The sequence below is a fragment of the Sipha flava genome, unplaced genomic scaffold (assembly GCF_003268045.1).
Source record: "Sipha flava isolate LNK unplaced genomic scaffold, YSA_version1 34_pilon_pilon, whole genome shotgun sequence".
Classification (NCBI taxonomy): Eukaryota; Metazoa; Arthropoda; class Insecta; order Hemiptera; family Aphididae; genus Sipha; species Sipha flava.
In genome coordinates, this window is record NW_020273045.1 from 1,096,949 (window position 1) to 1,123,957 (window position 27,009).

Genomic DNA, 27,009 nt, shown 5'->3' on the forward strand with positions numbered 1-27,009 from the left:
AATAATTAATAATAATAAATAATAATATTTAACTATATCTGTATTGCAGGTCTTGGGTTCCTATTTTGAAGAGCGGTTATATTAAAATGAATAAAATGATATTAATTTATCGTTTCTACATGCGAACTTTGACAATTTGTCGATTTAAGAATATTGGTTTTACTTACTAATCGTTCAACGTCGGCACTGTAATGTTTCACAGCTATAAAACGAAGCAAGTAAAATAGTTATATTTTTAAACTCGTTAAGCTCAGATAGATAGTGCATTCATTTTAGTAATAGTATTCTTTGCATCTCTTCCTTAATATTTTGTTCCTTAAATCTACTTACTCCATATTTAGATCTGCTGAATCTAAATCATTACTCAAAACGTCAAATGCATTTCTAATGTTAGCATTACAATCAAGGTTAACAACAGGTTGAATAGTACTAAAAAAATATTGATCAATATATATGTTATAATAATATAATTATACTAATTCTGTAGTATATCAACAGAAATTTAAACTTTGATTCTTCAAACATGAGAGGAAATTCAAGATCGAAATCGCTTCCATAATCTGATTAGTTGCTATTTATTTTTGTACATACTTATAAATATGAATGAAATAGTAATATATTAGGCGATAAAAACATTTTAACTTCTTCAATTACTCCCAGATCTTGACCTATAATCTTGTTTCCTAAGCCACTTCGAAACGGGGTACTTAACATGGTGAACAAAATTGAACGAATCCAAGTTCATCCGTGTACTTTTATTCTTCGCCACAGAATATGCTCAAAGCTTTGCCCTAATAACTAGCTAGCCTGCTCAATGTGTACGTTGTCTCGGTATCCTTATCTACCGTTGGCTTGATGTAAAAATTATATTTGTTTTCGCATTTTTCAAAAAAAAACGTTTAACCGATGTCCAACATAGCATGGCCTTGCAAGCAGTGACGGTGCTAGAGTTTGCGAGGCCCTAGGCAAAATAAATGTTGGGTCCTATAATTTATAATAATAAAATATTTTAAGTTCAGTCAAATCAGAACCGCGGGGCCATAATTATAATTTAAGGCGTGGGGCCCTGGGCAACCGCCCCTATTGCCCCCCCCCCTCGCGCCGTCCCTGCTCGCGAGTACCAAAGTAGAGTTCGTTATGGAATTTTTCGCGGACCTTTCGGTTAGCTCACCCCTGTACAAAAAATAGCGCGTGTTCAGTATAAAATACATTATGATTATAACATTATCCGTGAGACGTGAATGACGAGCAAACGCCGTCGCGTCGAAGGAGTGAAGAACAGAAACGCGTTCTGAACGAACCGTCGAACCGCGATGACGGTGCGGCATCTGCTGGCCGAACGAGTGGCCGCGAGGAGGACGCTCATAATAATAATAATGTAGTCCGAGCGGTGGCCGAGAGAGCGGCGCGCGCTCGTCGTCCGCCGCGGTGCGCGGGACAGTAGTGATGGCGGACAATAATAACCATAATGGTCGTACGGAAACCGACGCGCTTTCATCGTATGGCCTAGATACGGGCGACCATGTTAGTGGACTCGCGTGCCCGTGGTTACCGTGCGTCCGAGGCCTGGTGAACTCTCGGACGGTTTGACCGAGCGAATACCGTATGGGTTAGGGCTGGTTTGCGGTTAGCACATCGAACCGGGTACCTAACCGGGATGCTCGGTAGTATTTGGTAACGGGTGCGCCCGGTCCGCCGTCGCCAAAACGTCCCCGGTAACGACAACATTTAAAACGCCTTCGCCCCTCAACGGAAGCCCGTTCGAAACGCAGTGTCCGGTCCGCCGCAACAACAAACTCGAGTCGACCGGACGACGACGACGACGACGAGTGGTACGCAATACACGTGCGAATCGCGTTTACGTTCTCTTTCCCGTAGTACACGCGCGTCTTCTCCTCTCCCGCGCGCCGCCGAACTGACCGAAACAGCAGCCGGCGGCGTTAATGTCACCGGCACGCGACTGCGGGTTTCGTTTTCTCATTCGATTCTCGCGAGTGCAACAGCGCGCACGCCGTGCCCCGAGAACGCCGTCGCCGGTGAGTACAGAACGGATGTTCTGTTTTTATTATAATTATTATTACTTTGATTTTTTTTTTTTTTTTTCCATTTATTTTGATATTTTTACCGGTTAAGTTGGACTCGCACCCCGTGCACTGCTTAAGACGTGTGATACCGATACGTACCGCCGAACGCGTTTACATCATTCGCTGCCTGTCGACAATTTTGCTTGTACAATATCATATTACCATTTTATTACAGGATCTATTAAAATCATTAATCGCGCGTGTTCGCATGCCGGTCGAAATACGCTTCGCGATAACGCATCGCGGTTACTTCGGTAACGCGTTATGATGTGTACGCTCGGAATAAGTATGAACGCGTGTACGGCGAAACCGCGATGTCGCACACGTGTGACACTGATATTGTGATGAACCAATAAAATGTCATCGTTGCCGCGCGTAGTTGTAGCGATTTACGTTTGACGGAATTCGTACACCGACGGACACGAAAAAGTCGTGTCCACAACCATTAGCGCACGCTGGAGCTTTCGAGGGTAGTAGCTGCTACTCCTGATTATTTTTGTGGTTGGGTGGACCTCTGATCCCAAAATATCTTCATCGCAATTTCGCTACGTATAAAAATATTGAAAATTAACTAAATAATATTATAGATATTTGCCTATTATTAGCTTTTATAGAGGTAACTGATAAAATACTACCGAGTATTTTATCATTCATAACAGAAAATTGAAGACATTTGCCAATGTATACATTTCGTATGGCTAAAATACATAAAAAAAAAAATAAAGACATAAAATAGATATAAATATTAGAGAAAAATATAAAATATAGAATTATGTAATTATAACTAGTAGTATTGTGGGACTTATAGGCTAATGTCAAGACTCTATCCATCTAACTGCATGTATGTCTTCTATGGTGCCGTTGAATGCACGTAGTGGAAACTCTTAGATTATATGTGCGATTGTTCGAGACAGCAGGAGAATTTTCTAGTTTCTACTTGTGTAGTAGATATTTGCACTTTCCGTGCCCAGTTCGTAAACGATTCAATGTCACCCATATTCTCCTAATTAAATCAAAACCCGGTTGTTCACAATTTTTGCTTTTCTCTGTTATCAGATACCCGTCCTGTTGTTATTTGAGGTTTGGGTTGAAGTTATGTCGTATTAGTTCATCTAGGATGGTTTACGAGACTTTAGCTTAGGTTCATAATTAAATAATCTAAGATCAGTATGTATTGGCAGATTTGGATTGTTGATATACTTGGTTCATTCACGAATAAGGGATTGTTCTCTTCGAATTTTCGGTGGAAGAATATTGCTTATAACTGCCAGCCTTTTCAGCGGTGTTCATCTTAACATTCTTCCTATTACTCTCATTGCCGAGTTGAGTTGAGTTCTATTTTCGAAAGTGACTTGGTTGGTGGGTAAGTGGTACTTTTCCATTCAATATGCTACCCTTATTTATCTTTGAGTGCGTGCCACTGTACGTGCACTGTACAATTGCGTTCCGTTTTCAGCTAATTGATTTGTTACTGACAAACGCACAACAGTGTATCACTTTTATTTGTTTTCGTTCCGCCCGTCGAAGTGTTTGAACCACTTCAGTCGATAGAATATGTCGACAAAAAAAATTGCCTAACCTTCGGTTGTCCAAACGTTTTCTCGAAAACCGAGTGCAATACTCCGCCGCACGGTTACACACGTCATCGGAAGAACCAACGTGACACGAATAAACGGTTGAATTAATCTAACTGAAATCTCTTCTCTTGTACCATTTATTTGTATCCCCGATTTCGTTAGATGGCTGTGATGATTTACGCGCCACGTGGAACACGAACACAAGTCTGAGATAATATATTTACTTAAAAGATTTGCATTACATGTCAATCAATTCATAATTAATCGAACACACGCAACAGTGTACTCGATAAACTATCCAATCGGTTCGATTTTTCTATACCTGATACGTAACCTACGTGCATACGTACATCGACAGTGACACACAAACCAGTGCTTTATCAACTTATGGGCATTGTAAAATATTCAAGTTTTGTACAATGCAATTGAATCCGTCCTTTTTTAGTTCATTCACCGATTCGTGCTTTCAAACGTAATGCACATAGTATGTAGTCAGAGAAAAGTCTTCGTTATGAATTGGATTTGACTGGTATGTATTGGAATAATAATAACTGGAAAGTTTGTCGTAAGATGTTTTTATTTGACCTTTTTTTATTACCCGGTTCCGATTACCGCCGTGGACACGATTTTGAAGTGTGTTACTTTAAATTGGAAGCGTTTACTTCCGTCAAACGTGATTTGTACGCCGGGTATTGAATAAAAAAGTTGAAATCAACTGTTTTACGATTACCTACAAGCGCACAGGACGACTGATCTACATGATCGTTATTAGGTCAATTTGATCTTGAGTTTAGTTTCTCGACATGAATTGCCATGAATTTCCCGTGGCATATTTATTCACGATTTTGAACAACGGACGCCGATCTCACACCAGACTTGTCGAACGTTTTACTAATCACGATTTTCTTATTCTATAATATGCATACAATTAACAGACGAATCTGAATACTTACGGCCAAAATATATGGAACACTAACCTAATTTGAAAAAAATAGTAAGTAAACAAAATATTGCGTTTTGAACCAAATTATTTTTTTGAGTAAAAATTGAAACGATTTAAAGTGTTTTAACAACAAATCGATTTCGAGAAAGTAATTCGTTAAAAACGCACATCCGGTTACCGCCTCGTATATTTTAAACATGTGACAGTAACTAAGTCAAGAGACGACAACGTTCAACGTGAACGATAATAACTCGAAGTAAATACTGAACGTTTTGGGCAATTCTTATGGTTTTTTTTTTCGATTTACAAATATCTGTAATCATCTAGTTTATAGGTACAAACAAGATTTTTTTGATCTTTTTAGTAAATTAATTATATTTTCGTAAGAAAATGTTAATAAGGTTATTGATTTAATAATAGTTGAATTTCAATATCATAAGTATTAAAAATATGTATAACATATTATTTAATTGATTTTTAGATTAATACGTTTTAGAAATAAATAATACAAATATGTCATTATTAATTAAAAGTTAAATTTCGTTTAAATAACATAAAAAAGATTATTAGTAGGTACAAGGTATTACTTAATTGATCAAAGATTGAATATTTTTCATATGATAAAATTGTGAAGATGATTTTAATGATTTATCTACAAACGCTTAGTAACAAGTATTATAAGGTTTTAAAATAAAATTAACCCTTGAATTATTGTATTATATACAGAACATATTTGTGTAGCATATTTTTTAAGTTCCTTTATTATAATACTTTTTCTAAAGTATTAAAAGAAAATTGTTTTACGGAATTTCGAGTACTAAATATTTTAGCAAATAAGTAATATTATTACTATAACTAAAGTGATTTTCTTATATTTTTAATACATATTTAATTGAGTATTTAAAATTTATTTAAAATTAAAAATTCAAGTCAATATACTATTTTTTACTGTATACAGAAGAATTATTCATTTTATGAATAGACTTTTAAAATGTAAATTGCAAATAGTGGGTATAGTATGTATACTCATTTAGCTAATTTTGCATTTCAAAATCAGTGGTCATTAATGAAATAACTATTCTTTAATATTTTAAACTAAAAAGAAATCACAAGGATATTACAATAATATGTTTTGCATTTCTTTTTTTTGTTCGTATCTATTTATTTTGTTAATAGAATATTGATCAATAGGATAATTATCGTACATCAATTTTTTTTTAAATTTAAATAGAATCTATTTACTAAATACAATTCACTTGAAGATTATTGTTAAACCTTTAAATACTATAAATAATTTGATATTCACTCAAAGTAATAATTATGTATCATTTGCTCGAAAAGTAATCGCTGTTGGTCATCATAAATGTTTCTTCGTATTAATAAGTCTACTAGTATTATACTCGATTAACTTATTTAAACGAAGTATTATCCAATTAAAATTAAAATTTACAACGAAATAATTTTTTTCCAAATTATTATCATAACTAAATTATAATTAATATATTATAATACATATTTAATATATTTCTAAATGATTTTTATGTTTTTTGTTTTTTCAAATCAAATACCTTGTGACATTTTATAAAATATATAACACTTTTATGTATAATGTATATTGTACATATATACACATAATCAAAAGAGACTCAGGCTGAATAAATCCGCAAAAATTTAAAATATTTTCATGATCTCGGTGTTATAATAATACATTTAAAAGAGAGGGCAAGATTGTTCCTTAAAAATTAAAAAAATTATATTTTCTATAAATTCTATAAGATTGTACTTCATTCTACAAAGTATTGCAATTTTTAATTATTGTAGGTTTGAAATATAACATGTTTTTAAGTTTCTGCGGGTATAATTTATAATTTATTATGATTAAATATATTATGTATGATGTAATATATAAGTATATAATATGCACAATTGTGATAATGAATAAACAAAAGAAATCCGTAGTTTTTTAAATGCATACAACCATATTGTACCTATTACTACTAATATACATATGTTTTTTATGTATATTAAACGAGTATTGTTCAAAAGAAACCACACATTATGCACTAATGTGAATTTGGAAAAAGTTCAAGAACATCTATTAATTATATAGCTATGTGTTAAATTTCAAAGTTAGATTTCACCCATGGTTAATACAAATATGAAAATTTTTATCATCCTTTCGTTGTCTATATCGAGTAAGCGGTCATTAAATTTCTCAAAAATGCTATAATCTAACACTGGAAAAATCATTCAAATTATTGAAAAACAGTGAATTTAAAGAATTTCAGCAAATCATTATAGGAGTGATTTATACTTTGTAAATTCGGGTACGATTGGAGCATACTTTTCAGACGTTGAAGATATTATATATGATTTGAATTTCTATCTCACGACCTCGATCAGCACATATTTTGAAAATATTCTAGAAGCATACTAGCTAAAAACAGTGAAATTAAGTTCATGGATACAATATGAAAACTACTATTCTGATGATATATCAATCATGGATCATAATTTTTAAATTTTTGTCTAATCATTTTAAACATAAAACTTCATCTGACCTAAAATTCATGATCTTCCCCTCCTCCATTATGTACAACATTCTACCGAACAGGAATTATCTCAAACATTTTAGACAGTGCAATAATTTCAAACTTCTCTACAAACCTATACCACAACATTTTTAACGTGCTTGACTCATTCTAACCATATACCGGTACTAATAACCCTAAAAACTCTCCAGTTTTAAAATGAATAACCCGTCTAATAAAATGGAAAATTTTCAAAGGAAACATTGATTTAATCTTAAAACCTAACAGAAAGTATACACGAAGTAAACACAAAATATATCATCTTTGCATTACACATAATACGATATCCATCAAAACAACAATAGACCTAGCATTAGCTGCACCAACAAACAAAAAAAGTTCATATTTATTTGAATAGATATATAGAAGTTATACTAAATTAATTTATAGAAGAATAGAAGAATTAAATAGGAACTAGACAACTTAAGATTTAATCATATGTGTCGAAGATAAACCCAAACGACTCAAGTCTATGGATAGCTATCAAACGAATCACTAAACAGCATGGAACAATCCCTCCACTTAAAAATGGTCTAGCTAAATATGAAACTAACATTGAAAAATGTAAAATCTTTGCTCAATATTTCCAAAACTGCTTTACAACGAATGAGAACAACAGAAATCAAAATGAAGAAACAAACACCGAAAAAGGAAACAATGAATAACCAATAATCATTCCAAAAGTCTATTTACACCTAAGAAAATATAGCAGTTAATAAACCGATAAGCAAACAAAAAAAGCCCCGGATATGATATTATAACGAATAAAATACTTAAAAATTTCACCTAAAATCACTTTCATACCTAGCGAGCTTTATAAACTCCACTATGAGCTTCGTTACTTTCCCGAAATATTCCCCCATCAAAAGCGAAGCAAAAATATTTACGCTAAAAAAATACATAAACCCAAGATTAATAAAAATCAACAACTAAGAAATCGAATGAAAAAGACTACTCAGTGAAACCTGGGATTACATCTGAACGAAAAATTAACATGGAAAGTACATATAAACAAAAAAATAAACCAAGGGTAAAATAGACTGAAAATACTGTACCCACTACTAAACCAAAGCTCAACTCTGTAGATGAAATGCTCTTTAATTCTATACACAGCAATCAACCGCTAATAACATACGCAATGCCCAGTATGGGCAGCTACCTCTCAAAAATAAAAAAACTTCAAACCCTTCAAAATGAATTCTTAAGAATAGTCTTTAAAGTACCCTGGCGTATGCGTAACAAACAGCTCCATAATGACATAGAAATACCTTATCTGGACATAAGGATTAAAGACAAATTTAAAAAGTTTCACGCAAAACAACTCAATTGAAAGAGTCCTCCATTATAAAATTGGGGGAAAAAAATAGAATTAGCAGACTGAAATCACGCCAGGATGTCTTGTTATCGCAACAGTTATCATTACTAACATCTGAATCTTTGTAGCCATTCTCAATATATTATTGTAAAAACTTATTTTTACTTGACATATGTTTTAATAATTAATTTTAATTAAGTTTAATTACTTTATTACTTTTAATTACAATACTTAAAAACATTCTAAAAATATTAGTTTGTTGAAACAATTAAGTTAATAAATAGAAAATTAACATAAAACTTGCTAAAATGTAGACAACACTTTTAGAAATATTGTCATTTATTACGGAATCATTTAAGGTAGGAAGTAGAATATTTTCAATAATTTTGTAAAAGACAAATATTGTGAAATTTTCAGTACACTACAGGTTTCCATTTCATTTTTAAATATGTAGTGTTGAATTATTCTGGACGAATATTTTTTTTCATCAAAAAAATGGTCAAAATTTATTTTTACTCGGCAAAGGTTCTTAAAATTATAAATATTTCTATGATAATCTTAAAATGTATTAATATAGATAATGAAAAATATTTTTTATTTTACCTAAAAATTATAGATAAATACAATGTATATATTTTATAATATTTCGATATAATTATAGTATAGTATTACATCAGAGGTTATAATATATGTTTCTTTTAAGATAGGAGTACAGTTACTTAGAGGCATAAAATTAAACGAATAATTATGGAATTACGAGTATAACACCATAAAATATTTTTCAAATAATCAATTTTTAAGTCTGGACTATTCATATTTATAAGCTTTTTTAATGAATATATTATTGATATATTATTATATTTTGCCCTCCAATTCTGAAATGTATTTCGTTTCACGTACCACAATATAATACCCGCTCATGCACATTTCATATTAAAACACATTCCACTATGGATAAAATAATCCACTTAATAGACTCTTAGTATTAGAAAATATATGAAATTTTGATTTATTTTTTAATAATGTGTCAAATCTAAAACGTCATTATTTAAATCACTAGTTTGTCCAAATAGCAATATTTATCCGAGTATGTACTTGTTATGTTATTGCTTATCTTATATACCACACCTATATGATTGTATCACACTTTCAAACCATTTTTGTTATACGAAATTCTGTTAATTATGTTATAAATATGTACTTGAGCCAACCAGGCGTTTATCCAAATAAATAAATAAATATTATTAAATTTATATATTGCTATTAATTATAGTATAATATTGTTCAAAACTGTGTACAGTTTTCGTAAGTTTTGCTTACAGTCGTATGTTGTTAATACATTTTTCAATAGATACAATTGTAGATAGCATTAATTTTTCTACGACGTTTAGCGAGTTTACAACGCATGAAATATACCAGTGCTTGTTGTTCGTCACGCATTAAAACTATAGTATTTTAACACCTGGTATGGTAGCAACACCATGACCGTCAGTTTCGGCGATTTTTTTTCTTTTCGAAACATAGTTCGAATAACATATATTACAACATCATATTGCTAGATTTTAACTATCAACTTTGTTTTGACTACATTGCATCTAAATGGATCAGGCCCGTACGCAAGAGAAAGAGTTTCAGAGATTCAAATTCCTCTCTCTCATCCGAGATTGTGAAAAAATGTTTATACTTTTATGCATAGACTAAAAAATTAATAGTTTTGTCCATGTAAAAGATATGGAACAGATAACTAAATCAAATGTTTTATGTGAATAATTGTTATTATCGTAGTACTTGAAAACTTTGTAACCCTCCCCAAAATATTTGTTAAGTACACGCCATACAAAAAAACGATCTATAAAAACGAATATAAAAGTTACAATTAAAAATGTTTTTTAGGATTTTTCGTATGATAAAAGTTTCCCATTTTACATTGATTTTTATGAAAAGTATCGCTGACTATTGATATTAAACGCATACTTTAAAATCTCATACAAATATAATATCAGGTATTATATCCAATTTATGCGTAAACGAATATTTGATAGTAGAAAGTATGTAATTGTTTTTTTTTTTTACGAAAACTCTGCGAAAAGAAACCGGATTTCTTGCGATGAAAGTTTCACATTATTCTGTTCGCAGTGTATAAATGCAGTGAATATCAAACCTGAAAACTCCTTTTTACCATCCATCATTATGATTTTTTTGATTAAATTCGTCCTTGACACCAAATTCAAGAGGACGTATACATTTTTTCCCCATTAGTATCACGTAATATTTGGTTCACACTATTCTGAATCAACTGTATTTTTTCTGATTTAAAGCGATTACTAGGTCGGTAATATTTTAAATAATTGAACCTATGACTTACATTGTCTTGTGAGGACTATAATTATTGTACATGTTATATGTATCTATAAATATAATTGAACCTAGTTGTACGAGTATATTTTTATCGAAGTTAAATATTTGGAAATTTATCGAATTTTAGTATATTTTTACTGGTCATTAAGTGTATCGTTACATATAAATATTCAATAAATATGAAATATTTTATATTTTGCAGCATATCATTTTAATAATGAATTGAGAAATGTGATGTATTATTAAATATATACTTATAAAATTGTTATACTAATAATTGTCGTAAGAAAATTAAAGCCATTAATGATATTTACATATGTAGCTGTAAATCGCCTTCTCTTTTAAAATATTAAATGAACTAGAAATGAACTAGAAACATATTTGTTTAAAGGAATTATTTTGTTCATACAATACAAATAGAAATAAATAAATAAATCCACTGGAAAATTGTATACTTGTTTTTACCTGTTATCATTAAATCACACAATAGAGTCTATCTAAAATAGTTCAGTACAAACGTCATACTACGAAATTTATAATAATAACTTCACCGTGTTGATTAGGAGACAACTTTTTTTTTTTTTTTAAATCGTACTTATTCCGTTTATTATGTGCTAAGAGCAATTCACGAACAATTACATAAAATATTTGTACCAATCGCTGAACCGTTTAGTTTCACGTGCGTGATATACACAGTAACTATGTACTGCTGGGCCGATATCATTATCTGTCGTGTTCCGGGCGTCAAGCTGCGAATTGTATAGTGATTGCGAATAAAATTACTCAATGAAATATGTTATACGAGGGAGGCATGTGACGGGAAATTTTCTGTGATTTTTTTTTTTTAAATTAAGTAAAAGGAAATTACATTTTCATTCAATTGTTGGTCGTTTATGTGCTTCTATCGTTGTTCCCTTTTACTTCTAATGCTAGAAGAATCACGAGGTCGTTGATTCGGGAGCTGACGAGGATAGTAATTTTTTACTTTGTTTGACATTGACACGTCTTATTCATTGGAACACTAATAGAATATATATTATTCATTAAATTCTCCTATATTGATTTGATATTGAGTATTCTTATTAATAAAATAATAGAACCAGACGAGACATTAAAAATCATCAACTTTAACATAACATAATTTTACAGGTACAAAGAAATAATGCATTTTTGGAGAATAAGAGTATATTTTGACCCTTGTGGCCGCCTAGGGTATAATAGAAACAAATTATATGAATTTTTTTATGTATTTCAATGTATGCGCTTAACTTTTTTTACATAATTATTATTTTAATACATACTAATGTGAATACTAATGGATTCTAATTATTAAACCAAATACATTTGGTGCGATAGTAATCCTTCATTATAATTATTGTATTATTATTATAATTATTTTAATGATCGATTATTATCATACCAAATGTACTTAATTTCATCAATCTTATAAAAGGTGATGTACGATTTATTTTAATTATTATAATTTTATTTATATCACAATATTATATTACTTTTAATAGCAATGGAATTTTGTTTATAACTAGGCATACTGTTATCAGTAGAGCGCATAAACCTCTAAAATATTTTTTAATTTTAGTCATAATAAACTATTAATAAAATATCATCGAAAAAATTTCATTATTGTTTGGAATATTATAATATGGTGACAATAGTAAAATGATATTGGATGTAATGATTATTATTGCATCAAATGTATTTATTATAATCAATAGTAGAAAAAGTGATGAACGAAAAAATTAGGGACCAAGCGAAGTATTGTGTTTGTCGATCGGTGATCACAATTTTCGCCAGTGTCTCTTGTACCGAAATGTATATGTTTATTATATCGCATTACCATAAACGGTCAGAGAAACATTCAGCACTCGTGTGGTCGAATACTTAAACTGCCGGTTATCTCGTAGTACGTACTATGTCATTTGGATCGTTTTTTTTTTTTTTTTTTTTTACCGATCGACGTATAAATGTATACTTTCGATATAAAAATTGTGAGGATTATGTGTTTGTGTCATACTTCTTGCGGAGATGGTGAAAAATTCGTTCGCAACGACACCGTTTTTCGGCTGATTTCCAAAATCTCGTACACTTACGCCCTCGGGAGGGGGGGCTCAGTGTTAAACAGTTGTAGCGCACTCATATGTACGCATGGTGTTTAGGCGCGGTAAATCTGATGGTTCGAACCGTACGGACGTCCATGTTTACAGCGATATGTAAATAATATATTTTATCACGACACGCCTATGCCGAGTGGTGTATAGTATTATTGTTGCTCGTACCGTCATTGTCGGCATCGTCTCGCACCGGCACGATGTGTGTACATTGTTATCCTCGATCATAATACTATGTACGTATATTTTAAATTTCTTCGCAGGAACCGTTATACGCCGCCGCCGGCCGTCATTGAAAATATAATCCTCTCACTCTGATAGTAAAATAATACGCGTTCGAGGTCAGAGATCAACAATTATTACCACTGTGCCGGAGAGCAGTGCGTGGTGCAGGCGCGCCCGTACAACATTAGTCGCATTGTGACGGTTACAGTACGAATCGTGTAACCGGCAGCTCCGCGTTAACCGTATAGTGCCCCTCGTACGGTGTCCGAGCGAAGACGAGTCGCGTTGTTCGCCTTATGCCCGCGGGAATAAAAATTGAAAAAAAATAAAGAAAAGCAGCAGTCAAGCAACGAACGCCACCGACACACACGGTATTGCGGTAAGATCATCGCGATAACGTTTACTGCTATTTTGGGCCACAGTGGTACTACGTACGTCGTTGAACGTCTCTCGTTTGTGGATCGCGATTTTTATGGCGCGCGAAATTCGAACCGAACGGGCAAACGTAAATTGCGCCCAACGAAGGGAAACAATTGTAAATTGCGCTCGGTATTTTTCAGGTATACATTTTTGTGTCGTAAATTGCGCCCGATAGAAATATTATTCCTATGATGGTCAATTAGCATTACCCAGAGGACACCACGAGGAGGCGACTATAACTGTCCTCCAAAAATGTTTTTTTTTGGCTTACTTGAAATAAATAAATAAATTTATAAAAATAGGAAAATTAATTTTTTTTTTTAATATTATTGTATTAGTTATGGTTTTTTAAATATTTTTTGTCAGGTTAAAAACGATAACAATAAAAAGTACAGTTATAAGTTATCTGCCTAGTAATGAGACACTATCTTCACATATTCAGCCCTCTTAATAGTGTTTTCATTGTATTGTTGAATAATTTTTTCCATTTTTTAAATTTTTTTTTTAATTTGGTGTTTTGAAATGTAGAAACAAATAAAATGTATGAATCTATATGGTTCGTTTATACTATTAATTTTTTTATAAATTTCAGAATGTAACTCAAATATTTTATCCATAAAATTATAAATATGAGGTTACTTAGATAGTAGATACTACGGGCGCAGTTTACTAGCCCATTTTAGACCCCGAAAAGTCCCGGGCGCAATTTACTATAGTATTTTTACCACCCGCTTAATGTGGGCGCAATTCACAAGCGCCCAACCGAACGGCCATTGTGTGCGCGGTCCACAAACGGATCCGGATACGGTCGCCGAATGATTTACGACGAACGTGAAACGCGTCCGACGCGGTGCAATAAAAATTATACGTCGACCGTTTTTATCGTCGCTCGCGGTGCAAAGTAAACGTAGCGATTTCGTTTTCCGATAATAATCCGCGCGCGCTCGCTCGCCGTTACGGTGTCGTAACGCAACGGCGCGAAGACAGGTCTCGTGTGCAACGACGTGTTTTCAGAGGGGCGGGTCTCGCTTGGGTCCTCGAACGCTGCCCGGTAGAAAAAAAAAATAAAGGTTCATAAACGGCTCGCTACGAAGGTACCGAGAAACATAACATTGATTCATACAACGCGGTTGTAAATAAAACCGTTTTGCAACGATATCGGAATAATATAGTTATCGATTCGTACGTACTTCTTATGATGTTACGTCGTTATTATAAAAGTTCAACTCCCTCCCCCGCCCGCGGAAAACGCGCCGCTACTTTTACACGCCTCGACTACAACGCCATGATCGATTATCTGCGCAGTGCTCGTACACCATCGGAGTTCGGTGTTTCTCGAATGCGGATAATATTCGTGCGCGCTTAGGTACGACGCGTCGTAAACGACGTTCGTAATCGTCTCGCGATCGATCTTCGGGCCGTTCCGGTGTCGACAACTTACGATATTCTCTCCCCCCCCCCCCCTGCAGTAAGTCAAGATCTGATTTTGGTTTTTTTTTTTTTTTTTCTTACTCCCGCAGCAGGCCAGAAAGGTTCGTCTACGATCCCGCGATCTTACGAACCGACACCGCTGCTGGATGTCATGTAGTCGACAGCAGCCGTGCACGAGAACACACAGCGTACGCACGCACCTTGCACGTACACGTCGTCCACCGCGGGAGTGCACCGATAAACCGCGGCCCGAAATGTCGTCGTTCGCCCGACGTCCTGCCGCGCCGCCGCTCGTGCGGCTGCTGCTGCTGCTGCTGCTCCAGGTCTTTTGCGCGGTGCGCGCCGTCAAGAGCCCGACCAAGTCGTACACCGGGTACAAGGTGAACCCGTCGTCGCTACGCATGATCTACTACCACGACCAGACCATAGCCGTGGTCGAGATCGGCGAGGGCAAGTCGCTGCTCAACTGCGAGCTCATCGAGATCTAGTGAGTGCGCAACGCGCGCCCCGCGGACGGTCGACGCGCCAAGATCGCGTTACGTTTCGCGCGCGAAATTTTAAACCATCAGGTTTTGCGCGCCCCCGTCGGTTTCTGACGATTCCCGTTGGTTCCGCGCACGCGCCACGGCGAAAGCTGTTTTTTTTTACGAAAACCGATTTGCTTTTCGAACGGGAAGGGGGTGCTTCGTGATCCGACGGGAAGAAACAATCTTCGGCGAACGGAACGCGTGCGACATGCTATAGGAAAATATGTACCGCGTGACTACCAATACCACCATCTATATTGTTGATGCTGTACCGATAATTCGGGTTTTGCACCCGGTACGAATCGTATGGTATTTCTATTTTTCCGCTTATTTTCGTCTTGAAACCACCTCGGATTTCCGTGCTCAAGATTAGTTACTGTGAATATTTCACAAACCCAGGCGTTATAGTATGTCCATACTGTTTGGCGAAACGTTACTTAAAATGTATTATAATAGCACTGTTTATCTACCATATTTGTTTTTATCGCGTGATTTATGACGAAAGAGTATGATGTACCTACTGGTATGTTAATAGCCATATAGGATCGAAGGCACGAGTATAATCGATCGCGTACGACACAATATCGTTATTGCAATTTTCCGAGTTCTATTATTACAATCGTAAACTATCGTTTGAAACGTTCAACCGTCACGGATCGTCCGCGGTGACGGTTGATTTTGTATTCGTGCACGAATGCGATTAAATGTCGTTCGCGTTTATATTAGTCCAACGTTTTTGGTCAGCAGATGTCTAGAAAATGTCTGCGGTATGCCGCGATTATCACGCACCGACGAGCACCGGAAAAAACGAAAGTGTCGTCTCGCCGCGCGTAGTTTGTAACGTTTTTGTCGACGGAAAAGAAAACTCTCCGGTCTCCGCGGTAATGTTTCGCATAACTCAGCGCCGCGGCGATTATCTCCCGATCGATGCAGGTATTGTTATTATTGTCACGACGTCCGGACAACCGATTCCTGCACAAACCGTATTCTCCCGATTGGAATCAGCATTGCTTTCACGACCGTTCAATGTCAACCCGCGTACGCAATACAATAATATAATCAATAGAGGGAGGAAATGATCAAAATGAGAGTAAAAAATTCAAAAACTTGAGTGATGAAAATATAACGAGAGAGAGAGAAATAAAAATATTTCGTGACGGTAGTTACATCCGGACCACGGTGTTAATATAATGGTGCTCGTGATGTTCTGTTCGTTCCAACACGACGGGGCGTTAACGACGGCGACAGGACATTTAAGCAACACTAAACATTATATTGTTATTAATTTATTTATCACGTTGTCGGGCACGAACAACCATAGGTGACCAATGGGCAAAACACGACTGACGGACGTTAGTTGCACGAAGGTCGTTGAAGCCATTTCGGATCACCGCGAGCGAATACAATGTATAGATGCGTCTCCGCCACGGCGCCACCGATCCGGAATCAGGGTCGCGCACGTTTCGGATTTAACGATTTTATTTTTTGGCACTGAGACTCGATCATAATAATAATAATAATAATAATAATAATATAAATTCATTCTGAACAACGTAATTCTCAGTGTTCGTGCAATACCATTGGAATTGTAAACAGTGTATAAATGTATATTTAAGAGTTTGTGGTGCTCATATGACATTACGTGATTGATGTAAATTGGTCGGTCGTCGCGAACCGAATCGAATTTTTTTCCCGACCTTACGCGTGTAACGTAGCACAAGTCCATTTGCTGCAGACCGGAAGTAACTGCGGTCATGCGACAATTGAATGATTGCTGCACTTGAATTGTATATACACTTATAGGTATCATCCGAATTCGTGTTGACCTTTATTTCCACTCGGTGCGCGAACGAGTCGCATCCCGCACGTCACACGCATACTTGGTCAGTGGAATAACATTGGGCGTATAGTTAATACATTTAAAATCGTATTGAATTTTTCATATGTACTTTTTCCATTTTAACACTTCGTTTTTAGGACGATATTTGAAATAATAATTAGATATGTTTCGACGTGAGACCGCGGACGTATGTAATCGAAAATATTATGTTTACTTATCGCATCGTATATTTGTGAAAAAATAATTTGTCTTGACATAGTCGGCAATTCGCGTAATGTACTGCGCGTTTTCCTTTAAAATCGAAACCAATAGCAAACGGATTTTTGTAAAATATTGTGAAAACTTAGCGATATGTAGCCAACGGCTGTAGTGTATATATTTATCGGATGAAAACTAACTAAACTGTTGTACAAAAAGACGTTAAAAAAAGTGTTTAGTTAAAAAAAAAAATTGTATAACTAACTATTCATTATAGCCAACAACAGGTGGCCATTATAGTTACTTTTTGTTAAAGAGTATCATGTTGTTCAGAAAATAGGATCATTATATGAAATAGGATATCGCGAACCGTGGTCAGTTGTAGAGGACTCACGTGCATTTCAATTTGCACATACGACATCTTATGTAATACACGATCAAACACTGAATACGTATTACAATAAGTAAAAAAATGTAGAAGGTTTATTTTTCTTAATACATTACGGCGTTGATAAGAGTCTACCCCTCCGTGCAAATGCGACTGACATTGCCGTAAACGCGTATATGTCTCACAATGATTTCAAATGTGCCTACTTAACTCTTGGGATAAACACCTTGGACTTACTAATTAACATAGTATCGTATCTTAAGGCAGACGGTCGCCTCATAGTCGTTCAATTTATTCGACCTGTAATGGTAATTTAGTATGTTTCCATGTAAATACGAGAATATATGCAATATTAATACGCAGACTACCCAGTGGTCCCGTTAAACATTAGTGTAAAATCGCATCTATGAAAAACTCAAATAGAGCAAGCCGAATCAACAACAACCGGTTATGATATGTATTGCATGTTGTTTTGTCGACATTTCAAAATCCGTTGACGCGATTATTTATGCATGTTTACATATGCTGTCGCAAGTTTCTTTATATATATAAATTAAAAAACAGCTTATAACCATGTATTTTCATAATGTTACTAAGTCAGAATACGTCAAAACTTCCCTAACGCTGCGAATCAATTTGAATACAACATTGTACCTTCCATCATATATTATTAAAATGAAATATACAATGGCAATTGATAATATTATTTTAATTCTGTTTTGTTTTTCAAAGTAAAATGGTAAAACTATTTGCACTTATTTAGTTTTGCCTATGCAATTTTTTTCCAAACAGAGAAAAAAATATATCTCAGGTCGCAACAAGATGTTCGCTAGAAACATTATGCCGTCGGATGAAAACTTGAAATTTATAGTTAATTCAAATATTTATAGTATTTAAATCATAAAAATTTGTTACCATGTTCGAGAAAGTTGTAAATGACCAAAATCGAAACACGAAATAAAGATATAACCTTGTAATTTTTTCTGGTATTTTATTTCGGAATTATAAAGTTTCTGTTAGAAACTTTGTACTTGTACTATATCTATCATCTGTTTAATGAAACACCAACCACATTATAAGTACATCAAGCATATGAAAAGATATTTTTTTGAATTATAATTTTGTATTATTTTTCTAGCCCGTCGATTTTAGTACACAAGTTAGAACTTAATAACTTACACAAAAATATATAATATATACATCATATTAAGATTTCAGATGAGTTATTTTTCATTACAATAAATGTTTGAAAAAAGTATTATAGTTACACCGGTACAACATCGAATTACATAATTTAGCATAACAATTTTCCTCGGAACGTGTAATCATCTTGAATGTGAACGTCGGAATAATGTATTCTACTGGTTCTGTGATGTAGGCACTCAACTGAAACTAGAACAGATAAAATTGAAAATTAAATAAACCAGTAGTAGCATATTGTAACATTGTCCTTGTGTCAGTATTCGGGTTTTCTCAGACCATAAGCAAGCAGAATTATTTTAATTATTGGCTTAGCGATAGGTATTCTACAACAAACGATTAATTAACGTTACCGAGAGTACAAAATGAAATAGCATTTTTTTCCCACCAAAGATGCATGTGCAATCGAAACGACAATAGACCGTGACCGCATAGCAAGGTCATGGTAATGAATATTGGAAAAATTTGGAATTCTTTTCTGCGCACGTTGCTCGATTGTGTGCGAGTAACTCTACCAGTGATTAAAAACATAAATAATTATGCTATACATTTCACTCTTCGAAACATGCTATGATTTTAACTAAGTTTAATTTTTACCCGTCGTTCTTTATTATCGCTTTACGTTGTAATAGAATATAAGTTATAAGCGTGTACGGCTTCTAAAATAGTTGTACAACATGTTTTTATTTCCTATTGTAATAATTATTGACGTACTAAACTTATATTTTATAGTAACGACGAAGAAGGCAAAGTAATGCTGAAAAATTTGACGAGGATCAACAAGCCGTTACCAATCAATTTGAGTCAAATGATGAATCTAATAAGCCAATGCGATCTATTAGACCCACACCAAGTGAATCCGGAAGAAATTAAATTGCGTTCGATCGGCTCTTCCGGTGGTGAAACGGACTCGAACGGAATCCAAACGACTACGTCCAACTCATTGTACTCGGGAATATTGCCAGGTAAATATATCGTTGTGATATCTATAGTAACACTGTGTTAATTTATCAGTGCGTTTGAAGTGTTAGTATGTATAGTATAGTATAAGTATTAGTAAGTATTAAATGTAACATGTTGACAAAATTGGTTCGAAACCTAATCGTTTTGTCAATTTCAATCGATTTGTCTTAAGACGCAATTATGGCTGTTTATTAGTAATATACATCAAAATCAGCTACGTATAATAAAACATGTTAATTTGTTTGTTTCATAAACTGAATCATTTGTTCCATGCTATAATGACTGAAAAATACTGAATTCCCATGTCCCAAAGTGTTTGTGTAGCGATATCGTCCCTCGTAGGTCAAATATTATTGTACGATCTTACCCATAAAATATTTGATAAATTATATATAAGTTATTTTGGTTATTTGCATGTATATTAATTAAATGTTTATAACATCATGATTAGAAAATTATAAAAATAATATTTTTAAAATACCCAAAAAGAGTAATACATCATGTTGAAATTAAAATGCATTTTAAACTATGAATGCAAAACGATTTTGATTAATTAAACTTCATAACACGTGCGTTTTAATTTCGTAAAAATTTTGAAAGCGTTTTTTTAGTGAATGCATTTTAATTTCAGAACCATTTTAACTGCGCCGCATAAACGTATTACTTTCTATTAACGTGTAATGCGTGTCAACCAAAATTAATACTGACATGAACAAATATATTATACAGGTTTTCTAATATTCGTTGCGACGATGAATGCAATAATTATCTCCTAAAATGTGTTCGTACGTATATTACTATGAATTGCTACCTACCTAAGGCTAGGGAATTTGTTAAACACTAATTTTCTAAAAATATGTGTATTTTTGAATTAATCAAGTAGATATTTTCGCAATTTTTACCGTAATAATTCTTTCGTTTTAAATGACATTGTTTAATTTTAATTTCATAATTGATAACAAAATATTTCTCTTTGAATACCAAAAATGTAATTTCAAGTCGAAGTAATAGCCGTATATCCGTAAGTAGTTAATTATTAAACATTAAACGAGAAGATTGGATGGGTGTAGGTGGTATTTTGATAATTTGTAATATAATGATGTATTACCCCAGTGGTGTTACCAGGATTTATTTACAGAGGAGGAGGATAGTTTACATTAAAAAAAAATTTAATTATAAAAGATGTTTGTTGAGAACGATGTAAACTTTACTTAACAACATATTCTAGGGGGCTGACAATCCCTCCCCTAGTTCCCCACTGCACTACCCTATCAATCTAGACTTTAAATACTAATAAGTAAAAAATTATTAGTTCAATATTTAATTTTTATGTATCTTTTTAAATATTTTGCATTTGAATGTTCAATTAAAACCATTAATACGTATTTATCGACCATCGTAAATCAAGGTTCAATATTACTAAAATAATATTATTCCTACCTACATACTGTCAGACGTCGGTAAACCGTTTGATTCCGTTTTCACTTTCGAAATTTACTAATCACACTTGTTAATAATATATTATACTATATATTACAGTAATATGAAAAACCCAAAAGAAACTCTTTGATTTTTTTTTATAATATTATCAACACGGTGTTGATCGTATAAAGGACATAAACAACGAAAATTATTAATCCCTCTTTTTTAAAACACAAAATATCTCTCAATCACCTTTTTTCCTCTCTCTATCTGACGATATTGACGAAATAACTCGACTTGGTGTTGATCAAAAAACTGTATCCAAATATAAACGAAAACATAAGCAAAACAATTAGCGAAAACTTGAAGTACAACAAATTGCAAAGGAGTGATATTTTCTTACGTAATTACGTACTTGTTATAATATTGTACAGTTAAAATTATGCAGTAAGTGTATAATATAATGTAAGTGTAAAGAAATGTGCAGCACGCTACTGCAACACAATTAGTCCGTTCGAAGTTAACACGTGTAGAAATAAAAATTTACCGGATTATGACAGGCGCAATAAACTCGAAGTAATACATATAATATATATTTTATACAGTTCAAGTGTACCGATTTCGATATTATACCATTTTTTTGTTTACAATTATAAGACGTTATTTTCAAATCGTCTGTTCGCTGCACGGTAGTTTAATACATGAATGCATTCGAATGACGAGTAAATGCGTTCCGAATTATTTCAATCGATACAATTATAGCTAACAATGTATAGCCCCGTTCTTTTTAAATCGAATGTAATACTTTACACATCACTCATGCAGAGGTAATACCACGAAATAACTATTTGTGTTATTATTTTATTATGACGATTAGCGCTTATAAGAAAAACAAATAGTGCCTTAAACGGAAATAAAATGACCTCATGTTAAAAACTATTAGCTATTTAATAATGCTTGATGCATGTTTTTATACTCATCTAAATCAAAATAATATTTAATAAGGTCAAACAAATGACCACAAAGGGTATTCGTTTTTTAAATTAGTTGGATATAACAGTAGAAAATTGATTTAAATAATATAACATAAAATATAGTTAAGAACATATTAATAGGTATATTGAATAGGACTAATTATTTTCATCATCATTATTTGTAGTAGTCGTAGTCATCATTATTACATCATAACCATCACTCGTAACCACTATTTGTTGTTCTCATCACAATTATTAATTTCAAACAATCTGTCATCGGTCAAACAATTTCTTCTTTGGACTAGACTACAAAAATTATTTTTGTATACTGGATTTTAGACAGTCTATTCTATAAAAAATGTTTATTCATAATAAGTATTATTTTAAAAAGTTGAATTTAGTTAAAGTAGTTTTAGCTTAAGTACTCATACAACTAGAGGCCGTTTTAAGAATTTTTAGTGCCTTGGGTGAATTAATTCGGGGGTCCTTTAATCATCACAATAATATACAAGTATAATAAAAAAATACACTCCAAGTTTGCAAAATGTTGGTAAATATAGTTTTCCAAACCTCAACCAATCAAAGTAATTTAAATGCATCGGTACAGAGAATCATATTTTTAATAACATCTCAACATTGTATTACCAGTTACCATATTTAATACAAATTTAATTTATTCTTAGATCATTTTTAAACAGCCATACAAAATAAGAACTTGTATGTTGTCACGTTGATATTTGCAATAATAAATTTCTACGTAAATTTCGATAAAATTGTCACTCTTCACACTCTAGCAATAACTGTAATAAATAAATATTTAGAAATTAGAATAACTTAAAATGTAGCCTGTATAATAACACTTAAATTTAAATTTAAGTTCATTTTATTTAATTAAATTTATTAATATTTTATAAACAAATATTTTAATGGGCCTCTTAAAAAAAAATTAAAAAAAATATTTCATAAAGAAAAATACTTTAGGAGGGTCCTATTTAAATGTTCCTATACTGAGACCTGAGATATAATGGCACCGTTGCCCTCCTTGTGACGGCCCTGCATATGACCTTGTCACGATAGCACAACACAATTGATAATAAAAAAAAAACAATTATTATTAACAAAAATAATAAAAGTTAAGTTAATATCAATAAGCCTTAATTATAATAAAAAATAAAAGAAATACAATACAAATGTAATAACAATATTACAAAAAAATAAATAAATAAACTAATCCACGAAGACGGTTAAAAGCAGACAAACTTTGTTGGCAATCGCGACACTTGTCGTACCATCCGTGGGCGCTTCGCGACACATGGTTGCCAAAACTGGTTCTGTTAATTATTCACTCGTTAAAATCAAATTCAATAATATAAGAGTCTTTCATCTTTACCATGATTATTAAATTTTCAAGGTGAACTATGATGAAAACATAATTTTTTACTTAATTTATTCTCATCATTTGAATGTCCCTGGTAAACCCAAATTTAATCAAGAACATAATTTTTTATTTCAAAACCAACAAAAACGTTTACTAAATAGGTACTTTCTTAAATTTGATAAGCCTGCTCGTTCCTTAAAATTCCATAATATATCATAAAATACTCAAAAAAACCTAACTTATATTATGTCTTGTACATAGGCGAAACTAAGGTAAAAAATCTGGGGGGAGCTACAGCCTTCCTACCATAACTTAAAATAACCTATAGATTACTCCTACTCTTATATATCATATAAATATATTATAGATTCTGAGCCAACTTGGATTTACGGCAATGTGTCTTTTTTTGTATGTGACACTATTGTGAGTTAAGTATGCTGTATGTGGTATGCCATGTATGATAATGAATATTTATAGGGGGCTAAATCTTGGTCGGGGGGGATGGCTAAGCCCCTTAACCCCCCAGTTGCGCCTATGGTGTTGTAATCGAGGGGTAGGTGTTATTATTATTAATGATAATAGATTTTTATAACTGAATTAAAATAATTTTCTACGCCGCAATAACATTAATAAAGTTTGTAGTACGTACTATTCGAATCACGTTTAACTTATCGTGTACTTGAACTTATTTTCAGGCACAAAATGGTGTGGCAGTGGTGATTTAGCGACTTCATATTTCGATTTAGGTCCAGAAGTGAAATTGGATATGTGTTGCAGAACGCACGATCTATGTCCATCAAAAGTCAGATCATATGCTACCAGATACAATGTTACCAACAACTCAATGTATACAAAGTAAGAATTTTCATTTAATTGTTATAATTATTATAAAATGTAATTTTTCCCATTTTTTACTCTCGAATGAAGAAATTTAAAATCATATTGAAATAAATACAAATATATATTTTTATGTAAGCGATATTGTAACAAACGTTTTAGACTTCTTGGTGTTTCAAATAACTTCGATCTATATTATAATTTGATAAACTATAGTCATTTAATTCATTATAATTTATAATTTAATATGTTTAATTACAATTTAATTATAAAATTATTTAATGCGATTTTCTGTTCAGTTTATTAAATTTGTAATTTATAATTTTATCTTGAAAAATTAAATAAGTTAAGACTTTGTTAATAATATTTATTTCATTTTAATTTGCTATTTTTTCTATTTACAAAACTTTATTCAGTAAACAAATAGTTTTACCCATGGTTCATTTTGAATGACATAGAATTTAACTTTTCCAAAATTAAACAATTACATGTTCATCTGACCGAAAACTATAGCAAAAATATCAATTAGCCCATAATAGTTTTTAAATGAAATAGAATTGTACAAAATATTCTATGACAATCTAATAATAATTAATTTATTGCAATTACAAAACTCATTGCGCATAAACAATAAATAAATTTAATAATAGACTATCATACAATTATTATACATGGAAATAATAGCATATATATGCATTGTTTTATAAAAAAAAAATGTAACCATTATGTTTTATTTTTTAGATCGCATTGTATATGTGACAAAACATTTTTCAACTGTTTGAAAAAAGCAAATCATCCAACGGGAGATCTCATGGGGAGCATTTACTTTAATATACTTCGCGTACCATGCTTAGACGAAAAAGACGGGAAAACTGTATTTAAACTACCACCTCAATACTAATTTTATTTGTGAATTAGTGAAGAGAAGATACACTTGTTATCAATTTGAAACAATATGTTAATAATTGTACCTATAAAAATATTAACAAAATATAAATTGTACATTATATCAAATAAACAAATACAGACAGTAATGTCACAGTATTAATATTATTATTGTTTTAATACAGTTCAACGTCAAATAATAACTTTTTTTATAGGCATAGTTAATCGAATAGTTTTTTATTCGACAAATGCCCAACTTTGGTGTTTCTCGACGAAGGGTCGTAGCCACAGCTGGACATTAATAGATATTCGATTAAGAGCCTTGTAGCTCAAGCTTCTGATATCCTGACAGACAACTGAACAACAACCTTAACGGCCGCTATGTTTGTGGACAACACAAAAATTTTAACAATTATGCAGTAAGAACCAAAGATTGTGACTGATAACTTACAGATCTCAATCAACAACGTCTCCCGTTGGGAGATCAAGATTAACTGTACTGAGAATTCGATGCGCATAGATTATAATTGACGTAGATCCTCGGATATCCGTTGAATTTCACTATAATCTCGCTAAATATTATGCATAAACAACAATATATAGAGTGGAATCATTAAAATATTTATGTGTAAAAATCAAATGATTACAAAATCGCTAAGCAAAGAAAACACATACTTAACAAAAGATATGTACATAAAAACTAAATGTGTTACCACTTAACTATAATTGTACCTAAAAACTGTTACTATGTATTTGAAAAACCATAATTTATTTCAATCCATATTACACGGAATTGAATAAAGGTCTGCAAAAAAGAGTTTTACTATTAAAAAAATAAAAATAAATAATCTGGTAGACAATTTGAAATAATCGGTACCAAACAACTTAATAAATTACCGTCCTATATGTATAATAAACCTTCCATTAAATGTATTAAAAAATAAAAACATTTCACAATGGTAACGTATAATAATATTATATTTATTTAACGGTAATGTGAAATCATTTAATTTAAATCGTATACTAATTAGATATATATTAAATGCTACTAGAAATGTTATTTTTATATAATTACATTTATAATGCACGACCCTCTTACACGAGTCTTCTTCTCAGTGGGGCACAGAATTAATTTGTATATTAAATTGATTTCAATAAAAAATAAATAAATATAGCTGTACGAGCTCCGATTAAACTCACGTTGCACTCGTAACGCTAACGATTTTTGCGGATATGCTACGGTAATTTAAGTATTTAATAGAAACAAATTTCATAGGTAAACAATTCATTTGTGTATGTAAGCTATACCCGAAGAAAAAATACATAG

General features: G+C 32.5%; 1 protein-coding gene across 4 annotated transcripts; it reads left to right on the top strand.

Moving 5' to 3' along the window:
• The first annotated feature begins 1,807 nt into the window (after positions 1-1,807).
• LOC112687397 lies at positions 1,808-25,819 on the top strand. 4 transcript variants are annotated; one of them, XM_025560078.1, is made up of 6 exons: positions 1,808-2,036; positions 13,258-13,598; positions 15,160-15,557; positions 19,956-20,188; positions 24,656-24,815; positions 25,539-25,819. In XM_025560078.1, exons 3-6 carry the CDS (start codon positions 15,217-15,219, stop codon positions 25,696-25,698), a joined length of 894 nt encoding a protein of 297 aa, XP_025415863.1. In that variant the 5' UTR covers positions 1,808-2,036; positions 13,258-13,598; positions 15,160-15,216; the 3' UTR covers positions 25,699-25,819. The 4 variants fall into 4 exon arrangements, with proteins under 4 accessions (XP_025415863.1, XP_025415862.1, XP_025415860.1 ...); XM_025560077.1 differs by having other exon boundaries at positions 15,163-15,557; XM_025560075.1 differs by lacking the exon at positions 13,258-13,598.
• Positions 25,820-27,009: the final 1,190 nt, after the last annotated feature.

Bases quoted from the DNA above. Each gene is read 5' to 3' on its own strand.
- LOC112687397 (XM_025560075.1), top strand. From the start codon at position 1,944: ATGTCACCGGCACGCGACTGCGGGTTTCGTTTTCTCATTCGATTCTCG. The intron at 2,037-15,159 runs GTGAGTACAGAA...TTACTCCCGCAG, and splicing joins CCCCGAGAACGCCGTCGCCG to CAGGCCAGAAAGGTTCGTCT. The intron at 20,189-24,655 runs GTAAATATATCG...ACTTATTTTCAG, and splicing joins GTACTCGGGAATATTGCCAG to GCACAAAATGGTGTGGCAGT.